This window comes from Neopelma chrysocephalum, unplaced genomic scaffold, assembly GCF_003984885.1.
Source record: "Neopelma chrysocephalum unplaced genomic scaffold, ASM398488v2 Primary Assembly neopelma1_44, whole genome shotgun sequence".
NCBI lineage: Eukaryota > Metazoa > Chordata > Aves > Passeriformes > Pipridae > Neopelma > Neopelma chrysocephalum.
Window position 1 is genome coordinate 17221491 of NW_020897703.1, and position 16030 is coordinate 17237520.

A 16030-nucleotide genomic window follows, 5' to 3' on the forward strand; every position below is an offset into this window, starting at 1 on the left:
TCGCGCCTCCCCCCGCCCCAGACGGGGCGTGTTCCAAGCTCCCTCCCTCCCCCGGCCCTGGCAGCGCCCGGGGCTCCCCGGCGGGCCACGCGGAGGGGCCGCGCAGGGCGGGCGGTGCCGGAGGGCGGACGCCGGGGCTACCGGAGGTGGCGGGGCCCCCCCGCCGCCAGTGCCCTCGGTCCCCGCTGCCCCCCTGCAGCCGCCGCGGTGGGGGATGTGGCACGTCGCGGTGCTGCTGGGGTGTAGCTCATTCCTGATGCCGCTGTTTGTCGCTGAGTTTTGAAGAGATTTATTGGCTGGCTCCTGCTAAACCACGCTTGAGTAATCCGAGCTGCTGCGCGCCCTGGTGAAGCCCGGAGGGGGGGGGAACGTCACTCCCTCTGGCAGCGGAGCAACATTAGTCTTCCAGCCCTCAAACCACCACTACAGCGTCGGAAACTGCCGGGTCACAGCCATTTGCTTTGGAAAATTGGCGATGTTTGGTGCTAGAGATCGATTACCCTTGTAATCTTCCCCCCGCCACCTCCTCCTGCTTACCCCACCCCTACCCGCCCCAGACAATACCGTCCGAGCTCGTCAAGGAAAAAAAAAAATAGAAAAGAAAGCAAGGAGAGAAAGAAAGAAAAAGAAAGAAACTGGGGGATGGATCTGACTCCAATAGGAAAAGCGTGTCTCTAGAAGTGGTGCTAATGGGAAGAGATTTCCGATCTCCAGAGGACGATGATTTGTCACAAAGGGTAGCTGGCTCGGTGCTTTGGGCTGGAGCCGTGTAGGAGATCCTTGGAGAAGTCATTGTGCACAGAAAACCGAAGACCTGTACAAACATGCCTGTTCGCAGAGGTCATGTGGCACCACAAAATACATTTTTGGGTACAATCATTCGAAAATTTGAAGGGCAAAGTAAGTTCTCGCTTTCTATCTATTTTGGTACAGTAGTTTGATTCTGCTTGTGACTAAATGGACAGCAGCTCCAGACTATTTTAAGTTTGTAGCTTGAAAAGAAAACCCAGGAGGTAAGAAGGGGATCCCTGGCAAGAGTAACATTGTTTTTGATCTAGAATACAGATTACTGACTTGAATTATTAGCTGCTGTTTCGGGGAAGGGGGGTGTAGGGGCTTTTGCCCCCACTATTTCAAGGAATAGTTTTTATCTTTGACTGTATCCATATTGTGTAGCTATAGAAGTTATATCTCTTACCTTCTTCTGAACTGGTGAGATGGCTCTAAAAGCAGAGTGTACAATCTTGCTGCCTGTGAAATGTCTAAAAAATAAGCTAGATTTATTGTTGTTATTATTGTTATTGCTGTTAGTTATAATTGCCTTTTCAAAATAAAGCAGAACAGTCTGACTGATTTAGAGGAAGCAGATAATATGCAGAAGAGTTATTAAAGAGAAAATACTCTCTTACCTTGTTGTCATGACTGAATTTTAATAGAGCTGTCAAATTTCTCTGTTTTGTTTATGTAAGTCTAAAATATCTATCAAACCAGTGCAAATACATCCTCAGGAAGAGTCTGTGAGATCTTTTGCAATGCAGCAGCTTACTATCTGTCAAGGAGGCTGAAGCTGAAGTGTTTTTCCTGACAGGAACTCTGGTTTACTATTAACTGTTAGAAAGAACACTTGATGCTTAAAATGAATTTCATTTAGAAACAGTAGTTTTATGTATGTACATTGATTTAAATATTTAGCATAATTTTAGTATCGGTCTGGTGCAAACCTTTACAGCTAATTCCAGTTTATATACTTCCTTATACTTAAATCCACATTAACATTTGTAATATTTATATTATTTGAAAAAAAAAAATAGAAATTATATTTTTAGTCCTAGTTTATCTAAATGTTAAGTCAGTGTTGCTACTCAAGTAAAGTTTTCATGTAGTGTGCTTTTTTTTTAGGTAATAAAGCACTAGCTGCTAAATAGGCATGTGACAGTGAGAGTTCAGCCTGATTGAAAAACAGTACAAAAAGTAAGAATGAAATAGATCTTTTTCTCTCCACATATTTCACTATGTCCCAAACAGACCATATTTAAAATTTTGAAGAGTTGTACTACTATACTAACTTGGTGTCATGTAAGAAATGTTTTATAAAGCAAGTGACCACCTAGTATAATTAAGCAAGCAGAAATTAATGTTATTAACAGTAAACGTATCAAAGCTGCACATTTTTAACTACAGTGGGAATGGTGTGTTATAGTGGTAAACAGAAACAAATTAAATGAGAGTTGAAAATTTTGAACCTTTCTGTCAGATAAGAGTTTGGGAAAAGATGATGGACAGAAGCACAGAACTTCAGCAAACTGTGCAAAACGTTTCCAAAATCACAATAATTTAATGTACCTTCATAGTCCCCTATTTTTTAAGGAATATTTTTTTATTCTGTTCTTTTCTAGATAGATTCATTAAAATACTGACTGTGAACTTACTGTCATTCACCTAATGAAAATCCCTCAAGAGTAGACCTGAGATGGTTGGACCTTACCCTAGTAAGCCCTTCACTTGAGTAGAACCCCCTTCCTGAGGCCCCACTTCTCCCCAGAAGAGAACTTTTCATGGACCTGCCTGAGGTGCAACTGACAGAGCAGCGCTCATCACCTGCGCTTCAGTGAAGCTAAAAAAGAAAAAAAAATTGAAGTCGAAAAGAGATTTGCAAAGACTTGCATAATCTGGTTTTATTTCCTTAAAGGACAACTATCTTTGATGTATTCTAAATTGATTGAAGTTTCTTTAAAAGCTATGGATCAAATTAGCTACATCAAATGACTGAAAATCTCTGCATTTCAGGCATTCCCTGTGAGAAGAAGAGTTGTTCAGCATCCATCCATGCAATCGACCCTATATGAAATGTTGAAAGAGTACTAAAAAATGCATAACTTTCTTTTATTGCAGATAAAAAATTCATCATTGCTAATGCTAGAGTGCAGAATTGTGCTATCATCTACTGCAATGATGGGTTCTGTGAGATGACCGGGTTCTCCAGGCCAGATGTCATGCAGAAACCTTGCACCTGTGATTTTCTTCATGGGCCAGAGACCAAAAGACATCATATTGCCCAAATTGCTCAAGCACTTCTGGGGTCAGAGGAGAGGAAAGTAGAAGTCACCTATTATCACAAAGATGGTAAAGTCTCGTTTTATTTTCAAGACTTTTGTGTGTTTGGCTATCAGTTGCTTGGTAAAAAAGTGTGTATGTTGTGCTGGCCAAACCCTTTGCTGGAGTTGTGGTGTAATTTCTCTGAAGTCCAATGAAGTACACTTGTGTGTATCAGTAAGGGAATCTGCCCCCAGAGTGGTGGGTGTATGGAGTGTATCACTGTACACTGACTCTAACAGCTGAATGAAGCTAGCATGGTGTTTGCAACTGTTGAACAGAAGCTCTCCTCTTGGTTGGTTTAAAGCAGATGTAAATCTCTTAAGTAATCAGTATAGAGGAACCATACCTTGATTTAAATGTAGTATTTTACTGGGAAAAGTACCACAAAGTTAAAAAAAATGGACTATCATGAAGAAAGCCTTAGCTTATAAAGAAAGGGACAAGTCTTTTTCAGAACTGAGATACTGTGAAGTTGGAGTACCTGCAACTGAACCACTGAAGTTGTTCTAAAATTATGTTGTTAGAATCAAAATTTGTGGATAGCTATGCTATGAACAGTTTCCCTGTTATTCAGTAAAGACTCAATACATGCAGAATGGCTAAGTCTGTTGATGATTTTTTTCCTATTAAGAGCACAAAATGAATAAATGTTTTTGCAGATTTAAAAATGCATGCACATGAAAACTAATTATGATACCTAATAGTTATAGGTACAGTTTTGGTTTTGGTTTTTTTTTAATTACCCAGAGTTATTTACAAAAACATCCATCTTTCAAACAAGTCCAAATAATGGATAAGTGTGGTGTACCTTATTTTGCCTCTTGCTGTGTACACTCTTGGGAGAAGGAAAAGGAAATTCATATTCAAATGCTGAGCTTAAATTAGTTCTGGAGAAGTGCCAGTGTGTTGTTTGCATCAATTTTAGAATCACATGCAATGTGCTCTCATTTTAAAGTCACAGAGTTAAACCCTGTTCTCAATAATTCTGTTGTTATCTCGGAGAGACTTAAGTAATATTATTTTTAGCTTAGGCTGGTATAATTCAGATAGGACTCAAGCCAACCGTTCTACCCACACTACCAATATTTAAGCATATTCTTCTTAGCAAATTCTCAGTACAGGCCTTTATTCTTAGATCTGCTTTGGTGGTCTGGAGCAGATTTTGGTCAAGATTTGTTGCTGTAGCTGTGCATTGAACATAGATTTCTCAGGAGACCTGACACTGTGTGTCTTTTACACATCTAGCCTGTGTTTGTTAACCTGGCGTGTGTTAAAAATAATATTGCAAAAGGAGAATGTCATTGCTAACTTTCACAGCCACCAACCTGGAGCACAATTTTGAGATCTGGTAGTTTAAAAGTGCTACAGTCTCCCAAGACATCAGGAGGGAGGGAAAGACGCTTAACTAAGCACTGCTTATCTGTCAATCGCTGGATATATGTATATATATACTTTTCTAAAATGCTGAATTCTGGCATCATGCAACACACCATAATCTGTTTAAGGCAAACCAAACTAATACTGTCCATAAAAACTGCCATATCTTTTGTAAATATTTTTGAATGCTGAGTTATGGATTATTTAACATAAACAATCTTATGTATAAGGGTTTCCAATAACTTCACTTCTGTGAATAGTTTCTTTAAATGCCTAGATTTTATGTGTGAAGGTTAAGGAATTTCAAAAGCTACAGACAACAGTTCGAGGCAAATTTGGATTGAATTCCTCAATGTTTTACCTGTCTAAATGTGAACAGGACTTACCATGTGCACTGTATGATCAGCTAAATTTAAACAAATACACGTGAATTATATGGAGTCATAAATATAATTTAAAATATCAAGTCACTGATTACATGCAAAAATTGACAAAAATACAAGATTGGTCTGACACTCAAATATACCCCTTTATAACATACTGTGTATATAATAAAATACAGAATAGTGATACTTAGCAAGGACTTCCCCCAGATTGTGAAGCAAAATGAATTTCAAGAATTTTCTAAAAATTTAAGAGTTTAGTGCCTTGTTAGTGGGTCATTTTTTACTGTGTGCTGTGAGGGAATATGAGAATATTTTGAGAGGTCAGTTCTAGCACAGGTAGAAATGTAACTCTCTCTATGTGAGTAACCCAAGTTACTCCAGTAAACTACCCACTGCTTGAAAGTTTGATTTGACATTTAATTTCATAGCAACCCATTGTATAATATTTAGCATAATACTAAGCATACAGAGGAGGAAGACACCTCATGAAGGTGTGAATCACCTGAGGTTCCACTGACAGGAGGTTCTGAAGACCATATTACACACTCCTAACAAATGCCCAGTGAATGGTAAATAAAACCTTATTTCACATCACACTATCATTTACCCTACATGAGCCACTGATTATATTAAAAATTATTTTAATATTTTGAAGTGAAGCAAATGTCAGTGGGATCACTTATAAAGCTAATCTGTCATCAGAAGTCCAGCAATGCAGATATCAGAAAGGGAATCACTCTATAAATAATGGTTTTTTATTTTAAATACCACCTCACATAATTTTAAAATGTCACAGTTTAAAAGGAAATTCTCGCTGTAGAAAAAGGGTATTGCATATGTACTGGGAGTTAAGATTCTGATGCTCTACTTATCTATAGTCCACTTTTCTAGATGAAAGTGCAAGATTTTGAGTTTTAAATGTCTTGACAATGCAAGACTGAATGCTGCTTGCTGTTTGTTCACTGCTTTAATCTTTTGGCCAGATCACACACTCAAAGAAGATGGGACAGAAGGATGGGAACAATTTTGTAGCAAGTTGATTTTCAGAAAATGACTTGAATCTACACTGCTTTAAACACAACAGACAGAAGATACAGTGGTCAAAGGAGAACAAAAATTCAATGTATCATGGTTTTATAAATGTGTAACTTGGACTGGGCCTGTTTCCCTTTTCACTGCGCACTGCGGGGAGGGTGCAGAGAAGTGTAGAATGCTTGTGATAGTCTTTTGTAAGATGTTTAGATGGCATGGAGGTGGGATGCCAGCATTACTTAGGCATCCAGCAGACCCTATCCCAAGCACATCAGTGCCCTGTTCTCACTAGCTCCTCTAGCAGTGTTTGTATCAGCATAAGATTGTTGATACAGCCTACATTTGCTTTTAATTTCTCCTCACTCCTTTTTCTTGTTAGAAGGGTATTGACGCAATCCAGGCAAAGTTCTAGTCCTCTGTCCTGTTCCAGTAGTGCCACAGCAGGCAATTACATAGTTACCAAAATAAATAATTACTGAGAAAAATGGTTAATGGGAACAGATGTATGCCAAAACTAAGGGTCCAAATTTATAGGTTCTCATCGCACGAGAAGCTCCTCTAAGATCACTGGATGTACTCGTGGGATTAAAGACACAGTAAATTTCTTTTTGAATGTAAATATCCCTTTTTAAAAAGAGCAATAGATAAATACACACAAATCACAAGAACTATTATTTTGAAACAGATTTTTTTTCCAAGTATTGCCCATTAGGCATTAACATCTGCTTAATTCAGAAATTATACTGTTATCAAAGTAGCAGTATTATATTCTTCACTATCTCACTTCATTTTCACTAACCTTATGGCCATATGATCTGAATTATACTTGAAGGCAATATATTGTTTATACAGGATATCAGTTCTTATTTTAATAAAGTTATTTGTGGTGAAAATGTTTGACAGCTCTTCCTTTGAGGACTCCATTTTGCAGTTTAAGTCATTATTTGCATAAATCATTCTTGACAGATGTAAAATATTGCTTGAGGTCGTAAAGCTTTGGACATAAAAAGTATAATTATTTTGGGATTGAGAATAGATATGTAATAATCAGAAAGGACTGTATCCCTCTGAATACTTTTTTACTTCTTGCTATGTGCTTTGTGGACAACAATGGGCTATGTATGATCTTGCAGATGATGCCTGCTATAGGGAGGTAAGGAGACCATTTAGTCTTACCCTATACATATCAAATATTCTACGGATGAGAACTACAGCAGAGTATATGTTTGAGCAAAGATAAGATTAATCAATTAATTGTAGAGTGTGTACAACCCTCACAAACTACTTGCTATGTACCCAGTTTCAAAAAAATAATTTGTTACGACTGACTGCAAATTAAACATATTTGCATTTTCAAAACACATTTCTAAACTAATATTTTAAGGCCTTTTATGCTCTTTTTTTGAGGATAAGAAAATAAAAAAATAAAAAATGTTCAAACATACTGACAAAATAAAGTGAAAATGGTATTAAGTGTTTTTAGTTAAAAAGATAGATGACTATATTTAGAAGTTTATCATCTAGACTTCTGTCAGCATAGGTGTTTTATCACCTTTTTGTGTGAACCTGCCAATCAAGTAAAAATACAGCTGAAAAGAAAGACCATTGCATGTGTGTCAAGTCCCCTTAGATTAGCTCTAGCATGTGGGTCAGCAAACACAGTCTTGACCATGGTTCCAATGCCTTATCCAGAGCTGTTGAGAAAGGTCAGTGAATCAAATCACTATCTAATACCCTGCTGCTATAGGAGTCCTTGATTTAAGAAATACTATCTGACTGTATTTTGATAAAGAAAGTGTTATCTCCCCAACAAAAGCTGTCAAAAAACGCTTTCTTAATGCAAGTGCTTCTCCAGGCTTCCTTAAAAAAAACAACCTTGGGTCAAATCCAGAATGTTACTGAAGCTGTTAAACTATTAGGAATTAATGAGGCCATTCATTCTTTTCCATAGTAGTGTTTTTACCTTGGGCTTCAATACTTGTCCTACAAGAAAAAAACTGTCCCTTGTGCCATTCAGCATTGCTGATTTTGTAACAAGGGCACCACCAACATCGAGACGATACCCCAGTGATCCAAATATCTCATTTACCCATCCCCATTCAGATATGGCTCCTATGTCTGCCCAGAACTGTGGGTCACTTCTTATACACATTTCATGTGTGATATCTAATGATTACAATAAAACACCTCTCAGATATACTAAGTAGGCTTGTTTATGGGTCAATTTCAAACTTATTTTTCAATTCCTTGATTTTCCAATATATTCCTTTTTCTTCTCAGGTCAAGATTAATTTATTTTCAATAAGGAGGGGATTTTATAGATCATTTTTTACCATTCTTGTATTCCTGATAATGAGAGATATCTGAATAAACAGCACAACAATTAAATTGCTTTTTAAATTATTCTCTTGTCAGTGTTTAGGGTCAGAAAGTATGAGTAGATATACGTAATTTTAACAAATAATGAAGAATATAAATGCTATTATTATAGATACTGCATCTTTAACAGAAAAAAAATTAATTTGGAAAAATCCTTTCTGACAGTTTTAAGATCATCCATGGCACAAATAAAAATCCTGCAGGCTAGTGGATCAGCAGTCTTTCATTTCAGTATAGTGTTCAGAAGGAACTCTTCTTCCAGTGGACTTCCGTAGTACAGTTTCACATCAGGATTCAGAAAGTGATAGGGTCAATTTACACTGATCAAGGGGCCCAAATTTCCCTTGTTTGAGCTACAAAGAAACAATGATTGCTGAACACTTTCAAAAAGAGTGTTGTAGTGCTAAGAAAGGTGACACGTTCCAGAGTGAAATGGTACTATAAAGTTATGATATGATCCATATACTCAGAGGAGTTTCATCTTTTAAATAGGTGTTGCCTGACAAAATTTTTTATCTGTTTTAAATATGCTCCTTTTAGTTGTAGTGAAAGCTATTTTGGTTTTGGGTTATGAGACAAAAAGAACAGATGCTGTCAGTCTATTTTTGGTGTGCTTTCATATGATTTATTGTGTCCTCTTTCCATCTTCACTGTGCATCCTTTCTAATGTTACATTATGATAAGAGAGTTAAAGAGAGTTATTGCATACTCCTAATTTGCATTATTGATTGGTTCTTTCCCTTCTCCACCAAACTGGCCAATATATCAAAAAGAGATGAGATGCAGAGAGCAAATCAGAAATCATACCTATCGATAGATGTGGCTATTGCCTTTTGCATATTTGATATGATACAAACTTCAGAACGTGGCACTTTGAATAGTACCAATGTTGATATCAGTGCTGTTCTCCCTGGTTCCCAGCAATGGAAAGAGAACAGTGGTATGGATTAGATTTTACGTTAGTGGTTTCAAGCCCAGTTTTAGTGTTCCCTACATATTTGACTTAGTGTATGACTCAGTCTATGTGCTAGATAGTCCATGCTCTTCCCAGCTAAGTATGGAAAAAGCTTTATCAGGCAGTATAGGATTCAGAGTAGCAAGACAGAGCTGACTATGGAAATTGCTAACTGACTCTGGAAACCTCATATCTGAAAAGCAATCAGAACTGTAGCTGTGAACCGCGGTCTAGGCAGAGCAGATAAATGACAATGACAGTGGTGTATTGTGGCTCTATAGTTACAGCTGGTTTCACACTGTCTGCACCTCTGAAAGTTCACATCTCTGAGGTGGGAAGTATTGGTGTTATAATTTTGTATAGCTTGAGCATTTTAGTCTAGTATATTGTTTTTGTTTGAAAGGAAATAACATACATAATTGAATTATTTCTTAGAAATTAAATTGAAATTTCATTTTGAAAGCAGAATTATAGCCATAACTAATCACAAAATGCTTTTAGACCACCAGTATTTCTGTAGATACCCAATTCTAAGCTCCCTCACCAACTTTCTGGTACAATACAGCCTTGTAATTTCTATTTTTCTTAATTCTTTGATTCCAAAATCAAAGTGAAATCTCATCAGGAACTATCACCACAAAGGATATCAAAATTCAATCTGAAAAAAATTCAGTGTAAACAGTGTAAAGGGAAGGTCCTGTGTCCTTTTTCTGTTTCATTAACCGGACTCTAATTATAGATCTCATTATACCTAGTTTTGACAGTGCCCTCAATTATAGCACTGAAGTTCTATCCACAAAAGAATATATTCCAGCTTCTTTGTAAGCAAAGAACCATCATCTCATCAAAACCTAAAGGTGGTATTTGTCACAGTGTCAACATTATTAACTATTTCATTACTGATAGTGAATGGAAATTACCAGAAGAAAGCTTAGGCCAGAAATCACAGCTGCCTTCAGTACCTGCCTGCCTGCTGAAATTTCTTGCTTTCCTGTCCTTGTTCCTCTATAATACCATAGTCAATCAAAATACTTTCTTTTAAATTTTGCCGTAACCTCTTTTGAATCCCTGATTTTCCACATTAGACTGCAGTGGAAACCAAAAGGTCTTGACTAAATGGTCAGTTCAGTTCAGAAAAACACAAGAGTTTGCTTCAAATACTGGGAAGTTGGGATTTATCACAATATCCAAATACTGATCCTTGATAGTACCAGCATATGAAATGTTGGCCTCTTTTGAGCAAATGCATAGGATTATGTGGTAACTAATTGTTTCTGCATCCAGAAACAGTTCTAAAGGTCTGAGAGCAAGATATCAATACCTACAGACACAGGACTTGGCTTGCAATCAACAGCTTTCATAGAATTAATTTGTAAAGTTTAATTTTTGTAACAATAAGAATCCTGGTCTTTAGGTACTAGAGCACTGCTGGTAGAGACATAGTGTGCTATTGCTAACTATTAGATGGTGATCTATTATTAGCTGGATCTCTGCTGCTGCATTAAAATTCCACAAATTATGAAAGAAACATGGAAAACACAGATGAAACCTTCCTCCATTTTTATCCACAGGGTAGACAGACAGAGATAACTTCAGAAAAAGGCTATATTAGGAGGGTTTGTCTTTGTCATATACTTAGGCTGATTGAAAAGCAGTTAATCATCATATAAATGTGTTTCATCACTAACATGCATGTGCTAAAGCACTTATTCCCAGCTGTTGTCAGACTTTGGACGCTGTGCCCTTTTGAGATTATTTCTTAGAGCATTCTTTGCTGATTTTCATTCAAATCGATGCAAGTGTATCTCTGAAAATAGCTTGCAAATTTCCTCCTTTCAAAACTCATTTATGCCAATCTGCTTTACTCCTTCCTTTCTGGAAAAAAATGCGAGATAATCTCATTAGTATTTTGCATGTTTATGGCATTTCTTTTTATACTTTCAAAAGAACATGAAACTCCGTAGTCCATAAATCCTATTGTCATGGTATTTAGGGTAAAACACTGATGCCCTTCTGTCTACTTGCTGTAAAAATGTCTTTCAATTCCACAAATGAGAAAGAAAGAAAACCTAAAGTCCATATCATTTTAAATAATGATAATAAAAGAAAGGAAAATGTGTTTTATTTTTTCCATTTTAAGCACCCAGCTTTATTTTTGCATGATAAAATATACCAGGAATCAATTTAACACCAAAGTCTGTCCAACTGAAAAGACAGCACTTTCCAAAACGACTATTTCTGGAATCATGGGCAACATAACTATATTATGTGAGAATAACAGCTTTGGAGTACAAAACCAAGTATCTATAAATCAGTATCTGAGCCTTCTCTGTGGATTAATGGAGCAGCTCATGAACTGGTGTGAAAGCCTGTGTATAATGTCAATCCTGAGCCAGTCCATACTGGTTCACAGTTCAAAGCATCCTTAGTCTTTCTGTAAGTTATACTGATTGTTCATTGCAACAAGAATGTGAGCACAAAATGCACAGAGGCATCTTTAGTGTTTTAAAGAAACGTTTTGTAGACAGATAAAAAGAGTTTGAGTACTGTTTGTGGATGACCACAAAACTGTATTAAAACCTTGTTCCTCTTTGTCCCAAAACTTGCAAATTGCTTGTCACGTCAGGATTAGAAGTGGGGTCTAAGGACCTGCTCCCCAATGCCTAGAAAGTTAATTAAAAACTACTAACTGCTACTGCAGCTACAGCAGAGTTAGTTTCTAATTTGTGTGATGTTTGCCAACCAGGTGCTGGGTGCGGGTGGCATCCCCCTTCTATGCTTACTGTTTATTTAAAGAGGTGAAAAGAGGAAGGAATATGTGGTTCACAGGCAACTCTTCTTCCTATCTGACAGGTAGGCAAGTCTATTTTATAAAAGCAACTACACAAACCAAGAACATTACAGCTAAGGGAGCTATTCAATAGACCACGCAGATCTATTTACATTCATTTCTGGTTGCCTTTTGACCTCATTTGTGAAAAGACAGATCCTGCAGAAGCAGAATTACCAGTAGTGTCATTGTCTTTGCAGAACTCAGCATATGCAAAACATAATTATTAGCTAGACAAATGCATTCTGTGTGCAAAGAGAATGTGCAAAGAGCATTTGTCCCTGTTCATAGGAATTGATTGAATTGTTTCCCTTTTAAATAATGTTTTAGTCTTAATCCCTTTTCTTTTCACTTTGGGATAATTTTCCTGCAAATAAAAAAAGATGTGAAGAAAACACTTTATTTCCACTTTCTGAGAAATATCTGAAGAAAAGATATCAACTGGTTTTTAAAATTATTTACATTTAATGATTTACACATTTAACCTCAGTTGGTACCTGGAAAGTAGATTATCTAAACAGGGTTTTTTTGCCCCTTAGGGGCCACAGGCACTAAAATAACAAATATAACTTAGGTGTTATAGCTATAAAGATCACACTGAGGTTCAGTTACTGCAAAAGAAATGCCTGACCTGAACTTTTACATATAAAAGCAAATTTAGTACTAGATTTTCAAATATGTGTATATGTTATAACACATAAAAGTGCATTTCTCTTTCTCAAGAGGTTTAAGAACCAATTTGAGGAGCTGCCAAAATTACCTCCTACCCCATCATAGAATATAAACTGATATTCTATATTTCACAACAGTTTTAATAATAAAGCATTCTTCTTATTAAATATATTCAATCACGGGCAGTCTGAACTCAACAGTAAATTAAAGTGGCTCCTAATGAGCTGGTTGACTAATGCAGTAAGTCTTTTACCTCAAAAGACATTTAATTCTGGAAAAGCTCACAGTTCCAAACCGTCATTCTCTACTGCATTTCTGCACTGTCCTCTTCTCTTTTCCAAGACGGTACACCAAAGTTGCATTGTAACATTCCCCAGTGTAGACAAAAGCAGTATATATATGTGTATATATATATAAATACATACATACATAAATAAATAAACATATAAATGCCACAAAAAATCCCCAACGTGATCAAGCCCAAGAAATGGATAAGTGAGTGAGAATAGAAAATTATTTTCAACAGGGAATAGTTCTGTAAAACTACCTCTAATAGGAATTGCACTGAATAGGAATTGTTCTTAAATGAGTATCTCAGACCACAAGCCAGGTCTGAGAGAAGAGACACCCTATGTAGTGCAGTTGTGTATATGTCTCTGTTCTGTCTCTAATAACGAATAATTTCCAGAGAAACAACTTCTTCTGTTAAAGAGGATGCACATTGTAATGATCCTGAAGTGCCAGAATGGGGTTAGAGACAGCTGGGGTTATTCTGCATAGCACAAGTGTCCAAGCTGTTTCCCTCTCTTGCCATAGGGTTAAAAAATGCAAAGGTGGAATCAAGTGCTGTGTTAAGTTCAGCCCTCAGGTATTCCAAATTTGATATAAAAAATTGAACTGCCAAATAAATGGCAAAGAAAAAATAAGGAGCCTAAGAAAGTTCAGTGGCTGCTAAGCTCACACTTTTTCAAACAGAAAAAGCTAATCATTTGTACATCTCACATTGAACTTTGTTGTGATAGTTGTAGCACTTATTCAGGTGCTGCCACAAGTCAGTCATACAGAGCTATGCATTGTTATTTTAAAAGAAAGCAAAACTTTTCTTATCTGAGTATTATTTGTTTTTAACTGGTGCTGCATGGATTATACAACACACAAGGCTTTATTTCTTTCTCAAAACAAAATTTCCACTCTCCAAACATTCAAAGAGTTGAAATTTCATTAGACTCTAGCTTGATTCAGCTTTTTAGGTATGTGCATGGGATTCTGATCTCCAGTATCCTGAATACTTGTGAGAGTTACATAAAGTTACCAATAGGAAAAAAGGACATTTTTGCAGTATACAGTACATCTGTTTAGATTCAACTAGCACATCTCTAAACTTGATTATTAACCAGGGATATTCTCATAACCTAGTTTAGATTGTAACTTTGCCCCCTCTTGGATTTCACCCTTTGTTTTTATCTTGTTTTTTAGAAACTGGCACAATCTGGATAACAAGTAATGCTTTGTTTCACATGGGAATCTTTAAATAGCAATCACTCAGACGTGTTTGCTTTCAGAAAGCATTCTGTTAGCATGGCACATACTCTAACTAATATATAACATTTTACCATTCCAGTACAGCAAAGAAGTCCTTTTCTTAGGTTGGTCTTTTATAGCCATCCTATTTTCATAGAATCAAGAAGAATTTAGGTCAGGAGGAGACCCGGGAGTCCAGTCCAGCCTCCCACTGAAAACAAGAGGGACACAGAATTCAGATTAGGTTGCTTAAGACTTATCCTGTTGGGTGCCAGGATAGAGACAACACAGCCTCTTTGGGCAACCTGTTCCAGTACCTTCAAATTAAAATAATTTTTTCTGTATATGAAGTCAGGACCTCTCCCATTTTAATTTAAAGCATTGTCTATCATTCTTCTGCCTTGTACCTCAGGACCTGCCTCCATCTCCGGTAGTTTCCTCATAACTGAAAGACTTTTATTAAGTCCCTCAAAGCTGTCTCTTCTGTAGGGTCACAGCCAAAGCCACTTTCCTCAACCACTTCTCAAAGGACGTGTGCTCTAAGTTCATGCCCATCTTGATGGCCTCTGCTGGCCTCATTCAAGTTTATCAGCACTTGTACTAGAGGTCCAAAGCTACATTACACATTAAGGATGGTGGAAATTGCAACCTAGATATTTTTTGATGGAGATCTTTTCCAAATATCATTACTGATGTGCTACATGGTATAAATTCCATGTTTCTACAAATTTTATTATGAGGAACTCAATGTTTTCCTGCAATAGAGGCCAAGTCGCCTAGGCTGTTAGGCATCTGCCTGATTTTCTTTGGCAGATTTTTTATACAAACATGTTTGAGTTTAGAAGAAAACAAACATTCTAATTCTTATTTTGCCAGGGATTGCAGTCATCCAAACATCTTAATGCTAAATAAAATTGTGATGGAGTTCTTCTAAGTTTTAGAAGCTAATCAATTGTCTTATACTGGGAGATAAATGCAACTGCCACTGGAAACTAACCAGAGCATCCCTGGCACACATTATTCAGCACTTCATCCCCATCATTAAAGATATGCAGAAAACAGATCTTCTAAGAGTTAAATATTTTTCGCATTGTGTGGAATTCTTTCAGTGACTTTCAGAAGTAAGGTAACATTATGGAAACACTGTCTCATCTCAGAAGAAAAAGCTTGTTGCTAACATTTCCTTATGTAAGTCATGAAAAAGACAACAGTTTCTTCTCCATTTCTCTTCTGGCACTTTTAATTTCATATTTTCTTTTAAAAAAATGATAGATTTGTCCTATGTGTTTTATTCCAGTTTACTGACTAGGGGAGATAGAAATCTGCTGTTTTCTTCGAGAGTAAATATCAGCCTTTTCCTTTAGGACAGTGCCAACTACACTTCCCTTACCCTGCGAAACACCACAACCAGTATGGAAGTGTGCTAACTATGTCCTGACAGGAGCTCAGCACATCTGGCTGCCAGCACTGAAGGCACTCAGCATCCTGCCTGAGCTGGTCCCTAACACACAGAGCATAACGTGTCAGCAGCAGAGCATCAGGAATCTTGCACCTTGTGTGCTACTGCAGTGATGTCAGAACTGTGGTTTTAAGCTGTGCCCCTACAAATACCCATCATTTAGGGATGTGATTCTATCTGAGGATATTAGAAAAGAACCTGAAACATAATCCTACTGGTTTAAGTCACCTCAGCTGCGTGGCATGACAGCCTATTCAGATCTGTAACCCATTCCATATTTTCCTTCAGTTTTTTATCTATAGACAGGGACTGCTAAATAAGCA

The 16030-nt window shown here is 37.0% G+C and overlaps 1 protein-coding gene across 3 annotated transcripts in view; it reads left to right on the forward strand.

Moving 5' to 3' along the window:
- Positions 1 to 207: 207 nt before the first annotated feature.
- KCNH7 (potassium voltage-gated channel subfamily H member 7) overlaps positions 208 to 16030 on the forward strand; it is a 220056-nt gene continuing 204233 nt past the window's right edge. For all 3 annotated transcript variants that reach the window (XM_027678733.1, XM_027678734.1, XM_027678735.1), the window contains exons 1-2: positions 208 to 900; positions 2893 to 3123. In XM_027678733.1, coding sequence (XP_027534534.1) covers positions 825 to 900; positions 2893 to 3123 — 307 coding nt within the window. In that variant the 5' untranslated portion in view covers positions 208 to 824. The remainder of the gene's footprint in view (positions 901 to 2892; positions 3124 to 16030) is intronic.